The sequence below is a fragment of the Mustela nivalis genome (genome assembly GCF_964662115.1).
Source record: "Mustela nivalis genome assembly, chromosome: 2".
Taxonomy (NCBI): Eukaryota; Metazoa; Chordata; class Mammalia; order Carnivora; family Mustelidae; genus Mustela; species Mustela nivalis.
In genome coordinates, this window is record NC_139021.1 from 95534073 (window position 1) to 95543843 (window position 9771).

Genomic DNA, 9771 nt, shown 5'->3' on the forward strand with positions numbered 1-9771 from the left:
TTTCTCTTCTAGATCATCTTCTTAAACATTTATTGATTGATTCATATTTTCATCTTATTAGCAGGAATTTCTCCACATTTGTGTCTAAATTCTCATGGCCTCTACAACTGTCCACATGGCCCCTCATTCCTCTTGTACATTTGCCTCTGCTCACCTATTTATGTGTTAGCAGAGCAGGATGATTTTCACGTTCCACTATACTCCCTGATCCCTAAAGTCAAATATTTGTTTCTTCTCCTTTTTTTTTTTTTTAACTTTTTATTTTTTATAAACATATATTTTTATCCCCAGGGGTACAGGTCTGTGAATCACCAGGTTTACACACTTCACAGCACTCACCAAAGCACATACCCTCCCCATCTTCTCCTTTTTCTTGATGAGCCTTGCCAGATAATTGTCATGACTTACCAGTATTTTCAAAGAAGCAGCTCTAATCTAATTAAATGTGATGTCAGAGAAGAGTAGTTAGTTTGGAGGCAAAGCGTGAGAGCAGTTCAGGGCGTGGGCTGTGGAGCCAGACTGACCCCCATCAGACGCCTCACCGGCTGGCTGACTGCACAAGTCCTTGTGTATCTCTTAGTCTGTCTCCTCATTTGTAAAACAGGAACAGCTGCCACCACACACCCTCCCAGGACTCTTGTGAGGAGGGGATATGGGGCCTACAATTCACAGGAAAGGGTTGGGTTTGAATGGCGTGGGTCCTCTTACACATAGATTTTTAAAATAAATACAGTATACTACTATAAATGTATTTTCTCTTCCATATGATTTTCTTAACCACGTTTCCTTTTCCCTAGCTTATTTCATTCTAAGAATACGGTAATATAACACATATACGAAATATGTGTCCATCAATTACTTGTCACTAGTAAGGCTTCTGGTCAACAGTAGGCTATTGGTAGTTAAGTTTTTGGGGATCAGAAGTTGTACATGGATTTCTGATGGTGTGCACTGGGAGGGGGAGGGACAGGATTGGTGCCCCTAACCCCCACATTGTTCAATGTATGCACATCCAGGCTAAAATTGTTGGGAGGGTTTTCCTGTTCATTTCTTCTTCCTTCTTAAGATTATTTTGGTTTTCACAGCACTTTACAGCTTTCCAAATGCTCTCACAATACTTTCCTTTGGTCCTCCATCCTCTGGGGGAGGTAGAACACACTTTAGGCTTGTCACACACATGGGGAAATGAGCTCAGCGTGAAGGGATGTGTCTAAGGTCACAAGACGAAGAAATTGCAAAGGTGAGCCTGGCCACATCCATGCTCAAGGACACCACATCACTTGAGAGGCATGGTCCACTTGTCGCCACCCATCCTGCCAATGCCGGGTCCTAGTAAGAGATGGTTTGGGTAGAGCGATGCCATCAAACTTCTTTCCTGTCCTCCCAAACCCCGCAGACAGCTGATTTTAAGCCAGGTTTTGGTGGAGGCACGAGGAGCTGAGTGCGGTAGGTTCCAGAAATAACTGGAGATGTGGAGACAGTACATAGAAACATCTCCTCTGAGGAAGGAGAGAGCAGAGGGGCCGCTGGAAGGATGGGTGTTCCCGTCTTTGTTCCGTATTTTTTCTAGACAGGAGCTATTACAGCCACGTATGCATGCTGAAGGAAGACAGGAGGGAATGAGAGATCAGCCACACAAGAAGGTCACACTCATGGAGGCTCCAAGGACGCCACATGGAGACAGGACCAGAAGCAAAAGCTATGGCGAGAGCTGCATGCAGACCATAGCTAGGATCCTGGGGAAGTTCTCCTCTGACTACCGCCTTCTCAGTCAAACCAGACGACCTCCCCATGAGGCGAGGCGATGGTGGCTTTGAAAGTCGCAGGTATTTGTCATACATTCAGGTCAGCAGGTAAAACGGACTGAAAGCCTGTGAACAGCAAACCTAGAGGCACCTCCGGAAGGAGGACGTTTTATAAGGAACTCGACGGCTGCCGGGCTGCATTCACCCCTTGACCCCTTGCTCTAGTTATAGAAGTGTGCCAAATTCACCTGAAACAAGGATGACCGGGCTTTTCCTGTGGATGGGCTAGAACTTGGAAGTCAGGCAATTCTAGTCCGACATGTAGGGTGGCCAGGGGAGAGCACTGAGCAATACCGTGGCTGGGGGAGTGACCCAGAAGGCCACGCAGCTGCTCGGCCTCATCAATATGCTGCCTTTTGCTTTTATCAATTTCTGCATTTGTAAGACAACCACTGTTGAGGACCTCATACGTCACATGGTTGATGGTCCCGAATGGTAAGTTTCTTTAATGTAATAACAGGAAAAGGAGGACGAAGAAAAGTTCTCCTCTTCTGAATTCATACGTTTCTTTTGCTCTAACAAAATATTATTCATCTGTACCTGAGATGTGTTAAATTATCATAAAACAACTTGAAAACAGAGGCTGTCCCCTGGGAATTAGATTATAAGGTCAACATATAATTAATCCATTAGAACAAAGATCTGCAAAGGCCATCTTAAAGAGACAGAATGGTTTTCTAACCAAGCATGAATATAATCTGATCAAAGCTACATTAACCCACACAAAAGTATTAACACACGAAAAGAATGTGTACAACCAAAACAAAAGGAGCTGGCCAGCTGTGCAGAATGGAAAAAGAGGCAGGGAAGCAAATGATGTGGCACCCATCCAAGAACAGAACCGCACAGAGGTGCTGGAGCCAGCAAAGTGAGCAGCCAGCCAGAGCCGCGAAGGCTACTCACTTAGCCCGGGGTTGTAGCATGGACTGAAGACACAGCAGATGTTCCAAGTGACACATACTTTTAAGAGCCAAACACTTTCTCATAAACCTACACATGCTCTCAAATAGCATCAACTCTACTGGGAAAGCTGAAGCAAATCTTCGCAATGATTGGAACCCTTAGCAAAAAGGGAACAGTCACTTTGAAGATTTTATTTATTTATCTCAGAGAGACAGAAAGAGAGTGAGCACATACCCATGAAGGGGGGGGGGGTGGGGCAGGGGAGAGGCAGAGGGAGAGTCAAGCAGACTCCCCACAGAGCAGGGAGCCCCACGCAGGGCTCCATCTAGATCCCGGACCCGAGGATCAGGACCTGGGCCGACAGCAAATGCTTAACTGAGCCTCTCAGATACCCCCAGAGTCACTTTGAACACCACAAATATAGGCAGCAAAGGTTATGAGAGAACTCAATTGCTCTTCTGCGTACAAGAGGCAGACCTGCTGACCCAGCACTTCTGGGTGTCTGTGTACAGAACACCAGCACCTGCCTGATGCAGATCCACTGTACTGGTACCTGAGCCAGAAATCAAGTCATACCCAATTATCTCCAAATGCATTGAAGGTAACGTGGCATGAGACTTTATGAGCAAGCTTAAAACCAGCTATCGGTTATGTATTTGGGGTTCTTTCTAGTTACACAGGTTGCTCAGTTTGTGAGAAGTCATGAAGCAAACACCAGTGACACATCTGTCTGCATATATGTCACATTCCAACAAAAAGTAAAAATTAAAAAAAAAAGTCACAGAGGAAAATCTTAACATTAATGCGAAGTGAAAAGTATTAAAATGCTGCTACTTCAACAAGTTTTGCATTTATTCTATCTGCAAGATAACAAGCCCCAACAAAAGATAAAATGGTCCTTAAAACACCACATTGTGAAAAGGGGAAACTTCAAAAGTTGGTCAGTTGGCCACGTATTTGGGGAGTGCAGCGAAGCCAAGCCGTGTCTACATGCTACACAACTTCTTGAAAAGTCTGTACGCACAAAGTTTCCTGCCACTTCCTGAAGGCAGAGGATACATAGGGTAGGTTCTGAAACCCAGCTTTTGCCCTCCTCCAGAGCAGGGCAGAAAACAAACCCTCAGTAACCAAAGCTGAATGTGTCTACCAGCGTACAGACCTTTCAAAAGGTAAATATAATTCTTAACGACAACAGATCTGTTTGAGAAAATTAATGAATATGCAAATACCACAGCTATCATCTTCATAGGGTTCAGGCTATGAAAAGCAGCTCTTAAAGGAGAAACTTTCTGAAAGATGCTATTCAGGTAGGAAAATAGGCAAGCCTCCCCCAGACAACACCACAGGCCCCAGGGCTGGGGGATAGAAATCTCTTTACCACTCTATCTATGCCTTGGTCTCTGCACCCAAAATAAGCTGCATACCTTATACTGGTAAATTCACTTATGTATACCTTAAAAAATAAAATGGAAGAGACCTTCCACAAAACTATATGCAATAACACATAAAGAAAACCAGGGCCAAGAGAAAAAGGATCAAGCAAATATAACAGTAAGGGTTACCACAGTTACCATGACTGAGCATAAAATTTGGTCCTTAACTTCCTCATAGCCAGAACCAAAAAGGAAATAACTCTCATTATAAAAGTGTCCCTCTACTGATTCTCTGCCACTTTAAAGGCACAGCAATGATTCAGACGCTGTGAGCAATAAGACTGATGGCATCTATTTAAATAGCTGATTTCTCCATTAGGAAAGATATATAAACAATCTTTAAGTCTTATTATCAAAAACACAGTGGGGTTTGTACCTACTTCCTTATTTTTCTGGCAGTTAACACCTCCCGAATCAAACACAAATGCTCCTATCTTCACAAAGAACTGTGGGAAAATAAGCTCAAATCTTGCATTATTAATTTCCATGAACTAAAAAAAAAAAAAAGACTTCTGATTGTAAATGAATCGTTGAAATTGATCGAGGCAATAGGCACAGGTTGGTGCTAATCCTAGATGATGACAGGCATTTCAGAAGCGCCCTAAAGACATCGAGTACAAGGACTACCTCACTTCAGAGCAGACAAAAGTCTTAAGAAGACAGTAAAAAGAAAAGAAAAAAAAATCAAAGTCACCGTTCCTATTAATATTCCATTTTCTTTTTTTTTCTTTTTTTTTTTTTTAAAGATTTTATTTATTTATCTAACAGAGAGAGATCACAAGCAGGCAGAGAGGCAGGCAGAGAGAGAGGAGGACGCAGGCTCCCTGCTGAGCAGAGAGCCCGATGCAGGGCTCGATCCCAGGACTCTGAGATCATGACCTGAGCCGAAGGCAGCGGCTTAACCCACTGAGCCACCCATGCGTCACCAATATTCCATTTTCAAAAAAGGAAAATCAAAGTATTCCCGAAACAATTACAAGAAGTACACACGTTTGAACAATTAAAATACATTTTAGTGTGTAAAGAACATGTGGGTATATTTAATACACAATGAATGCCATCTTCGAATGAGATGCAGATCAGCTTTGGTAGGAAGAGCAGAGGAGAGAGAGATGAAGTCTTCAATTCTCAGACACACTACAGTTGATCTAGACTGTAACTTACCAGATCGACAACACTGGGGTGTCAAAGCTCACTCTTTCTGGGGCTGTGTTCATGCCACCTTACCAGAGGCTTTCCCTGACCCCTTCGAAGAGTTACACAGTATTTTTTATTGATCAAGGCATTTATCAGTGGGCCTACTACATACTCAGCTCCTCCCCCACCAGAACGCAGGCTCCACAGAGGGAAGCTGGCTGGCTGTGCTGTATCCCCAGGGTCCAGAACACTGAGTAGCAAGCAGTAGGCACATGGATAGCTTTCCTGGGAAAGAACAGACCCATGCTAGCTCTGCAGTTCAAAATACCAGGTGCAGTCAAGCATCCTTCCATCTATGTGGATATAAAATTCCAGAGAAGTTATTTAAGAGTGTACCTTTCAACAAAGGTGAAAGGTGTAGGACTTGATCATGAATACTGATAAGAAATTATACTAAGAGGCAAATATTACTGAGGAAATAATACACAAACGGTTAGGAGGCCAGGTTCAAACCCTGACTCGATACGATCTACCATAGAATCATCCCTAATTTCTTTCTGCCTCAGTTTCTCCTTAGGTAAAATGGGGATAAAAACGGTACCAGCCGCTGTGCTGAGGATTAAATAAGAATGTACACAGTATTTACAGAAATGAAACCAGGTGAAAAATTGGGGGGAAACTTCTGTCCCTATTTCTTCCCACAATTCCAAACTACAAAGGGGCAATGGTAACAAGGAAGGGAAATTTCATTTTTATTTGAGAAATATGGGGATGCTTGGGTGGCTCAGTCAGTTAGGCATCTGCCTTGGACTCAGGTCATGATTGCAGGGTCCTGGGATCGAGCCCCGCATCGGGCTCCCTGCTCGGCAAGGAGTCTGCTTCTCCCACTGCTCCTCCCCCTGCTTGTTCTCTCTCTCTGATAGATAAATAATATCTTTTTAAAAAAGAAAAACACATGGACATTACAGTGTTCCCTCTTTTTAAAAGATTATTTTTCCCACAGGAAAACAGTGAGATGATCTGATGTCTGTGGTTATACGTGCCTTTCAAGCAAAATACAAAAAATTGTGCTGGAAGTGAAAGTTAAAAGGGGCCTGGGAATAGCAAAGTCAGGCTGAGACCCCTGAAACCTGGGTCATCCATGCTTGTCTCTGCAGCTGGACCCCAGGGAGGCCCGGTGACCCTAGGGAGGCCCAGCCCCCTCAGCATAAGGTTGCTCCTGGGGCACTGGATTCCACTTGATGGTGGTCCACATAGCACAGCCATTGCCAGTGCTGTGTTCAGACCTATGGGCTCCCACCAGCTGTTGCCTTTGGCTCTATAATCACCAGGGGTTCTGTCTTAAGAGAGCACCAACACAGCTCATCAGAAGGTGTGCAGGCTTAGACCCAAGCAGGCATCCATTCATCCATCTGAATCCAAATGCTGTGGGAAGGTTTCTCAAAAGTGGCTTCTGTGTCTGTCCCCTGTACAGGAACTGGCTTGATACGGACAAGCTTGTGACTGCAAAGGGCAGCAAGGGAGGACGATATGATTAACAGACAGCAAGGCTCCAAAAAACTGGCTCGTTCTGGATCCTGGCACTTATCTAGTTCCTCGTGTTGATCAGAAGGGGCCTCTGGATTCAGAACATGAGCCCCTAAGTTACGATAGGGTTAGCTGCAGATCCTGAATTTGTTCCTACATCTGTTCTTGTTAGGACAGAAAGGGACCGGGGGCGGGTTTCACAGGGCCCAGCTTCTGGCCTCTTGTCAAGATGAGGAGGGAGAAATGAGAGACACTCCAGGGATTGCTACCACAACAGAGATGGCTTCTGTCACGTACTGCAGCCAGCGAAGCTAAGAGAAACAGCTGGAGTGCCAAGGAGCATCAGCAGCTGCCTTTGGGAATGATTAACTGGGGCTAATGGCAGCGGCAAACCACTTGAGCACCTGTTGGCGGCTCCAGGACACTGATGTCAGCCCAGGGGCGGCCAGCTCGAAGACTCACGCCACACATTTGCAACAGCACATGTGGACTTCCAAACGATGAAAATAAGTAGTATGTGGAGGAAATAGATAGTTGAAACACATGAATAAATTATGCTTAAAATCTCGCAACAGAGTGTCCTTCCTCAAGCAGAGAACACCAAGTGATGGTTTCCACATAGGAGAGAATTGCTAGAATGTAAAGAATTCCTCCAAATGCCTAGTTCATGAAAACCTATACAATCTAGGGGGAAAAGCAAAATGCAGGTCAAAACTGGCTCAAATAAGGACGCAAACCCTGGCATAAGCCTGATGCCACAGAGTGAAATGAACCATCTAGGTCAAGAAGATAAAGCAATTTCACAACAGAAATCGATTTTCATCTTCCATTGCCTAGAATCTGGGTCTCCCTGAGCCAGTGAGCACCACCACAGGACTACAGGAAGGAAAGGAAAATGAAGACTTACAGAACAGCGTATTATATGCTAGCAAATTCTACAGATATGGTTTCCCACCTGTAAGCACTTAGTGCCTAAGACAAAGTTTCCTCTAGACCCTGCCCACCTGGGCCCCTCCCTTTACGGCTTGGGGGCTCAGGAAAGTGCTGATTTCACTGTGTCTTAGGTTCCCCATCTGAGGAAAAGGAGCTACCATCCAATGAGGTAGTGGCTGGGATGCGGACTGATTTAAGAGAACAGGCTAACCAACCTAAAGCTAAACCTTACAGAAAAACCCGGCATACAGCAAGCAACTCCATATATGTTGGCTCTTTCTGACTTTCCTCACAGCCCTCTTGTGAAGAAAATGAAACCCTGTAATTAGGTAATAGGGTCTTCAATTTAGAGAGGCGGCAATTTTGCAAAGACAAGCAATTAACTGACACAGAGTCACAGAAAGCGATAGAGGTACAAAAGCCATTCTTTTCCCACGCTACAATGTTGGCTGTGTTCTGGATGCCGTTACTAGCCAAGGTCCACCACAAAATAAAGTCACATACCTTCTAGTAAGTGACACTTCCTTAAGGGAGTCAGATTGTGCTTAAAGGAAATCAGAGTGTGCTAATCTTAACATTTCATCTCAACTAAAAATTACTTATTGTCTTCAGAGCTACACAATAGTAAAGAACCCCGACATGGGACCATAAAAGCAACCAGCCAGCTTCTAGGGAGTTCGGTAGCCCCAGACCTTTCAAAACCAAATCTTGAGTGAATTCTGGGGAAGAGGAAAAGGACAGGAAGAGAAAAGGGAGGGGAGGAGATTGGAGGAAGAAAAGACCCAATGGAAAACCTCAAAACAAAAAAACCCCACGCACATGCATTTTGCCCCTCAGGCGTCTGCTGTGATTTACTAAGCTGAGGGCAATAGCGCTCATCTTAATGAAGGAGCTGGCCTAGATCCAGTACACACACAGCTCAGACATACAGGGGCTCAAGGCCCGCAGGGCCCTTTTTGCCCCCTGGGAGACATCTGACAGGTCACAGGTCAGTCTTTAAGAACCGGAAGCAAGATGTCATCGAGCAGATAAAACGGGCTTGATTTTTTGTTCCCTTCTTTCTCTCAAGCATCAAATTTTAAGAGGTTGTGTTTAATACAAGACATCAACCCAGGAGGTCAGAAAACCTGATTTCCGGCCTAAGACCGGCCAGGCATCCCCTCTCCGGGCGCCGGCCCCAGTGTCGTCCCTCCCTCGCTCCCCGGCACCCGCGGGGCCCAGAGCGGGTACCGGGGCCGCCCCGGGCCACTTGCCATCCTCTCTTCCACCCTTTCAACAGTTGCTAGGACTCGGGAGGGGCGGCTCTGGCCCCAGGAACAGGCTGTCCGCTCTCTTCTCCACTCACCAACCTCCCCACGGCTGCTACGAGAGGACCGCGCGCAGCGGCGTGGGTGCGAGCGGCGGGAAGCCGCCACGGCGCGACACCCCCGGGGCCGGCTCCCGCAGGAGCACACGCAGCGACGCGGCTGCCGGCGGCGAGGCCCGGGCGGCCCGGCACCTCGGCCCGGGGCCCGCCGTTCCCACGGCCCCGCCGCCCCCGCGGCCCCGGGCGACCCGGACGCCCGCCCGCCGCCGCCCACTCACCGCCGCACTCGACCGAGTACTGGTCTCCCCAGTCCCCGGACTGCGGGCTGCAGCCGCCGCCTGCGGGGGCCTCCTGCTGCTGCCGGTGCTGCAGCTCCTGCTTGAGCAGGGACAGCGGCGAGTAGTGCTCTGTGGCCAGGGTGCCCGGGCACGGCCCGGCGGACAGGACCCCCAGCAGCAGCAGCACCAGGACACGCCGGGCGGCGTCCGCGGCAGCCACAGCGCCGCCCCAGCAGCAGTAACAGCGGCAGCAGCCGGCAGGTGCCATCTTTCCTCAAGGCGCATGTGCGGCGGCCCTCGCCGCACGTTGCGGCCTCCCAGCCTTAACCCGCGGTGGGCAGGTGGGCCGTGGCAAGGGGGCGGGGAAGGAGTGTGGCGTTGCCTGCTGGGAGTTGTAGTCTCAACTCGGCCAGCCGCGAGCCCCCTTTCCGCGACTGAGACTACGAATC

At 47.4% G+C, this 9771-nt stretch overlaps 2 protein-coding genes across 7 annotated transcripts in view; one reads left to right on the top strand and one right to left on the bottom strand.

Annotated features, from left to right (window-relative positions):
• TTC13 (tetratricopeptide repeat domain 13) overlaps positions 1-9690 on the bottom strand; it is a 75220-nt gene extending 65530 nt beyond the window's left edge. For 4 of the 6 annotated variants that reach the window (XM_082718916.1, XM_082718911.1, XM_082718909.1 and 1 more), the window contains exon 1: positions 9323-9689. In XM_082718916.1, coding sequence (XP_082575042.1) covers positions 9323-9590 — 268 coding nt within the window. In that variant the 5' untranslated portion in view covers positions 9591-9689. Of the gene's footprint in view, positions 1-9322 lie in introns of all 6 variants that reach the window. The other 2 variants (XM_082718914.1, XM_082718910.1) reach the window with 2 other exon arrangements.
• Positions 1-9771, top strand: part of TRIM67 (tripartite motif containing 67) — a 357821-nt gene that overhangs the window by 155289 nt on the left and 192761 nt on the right. The window lies entirely within an intron of this gene.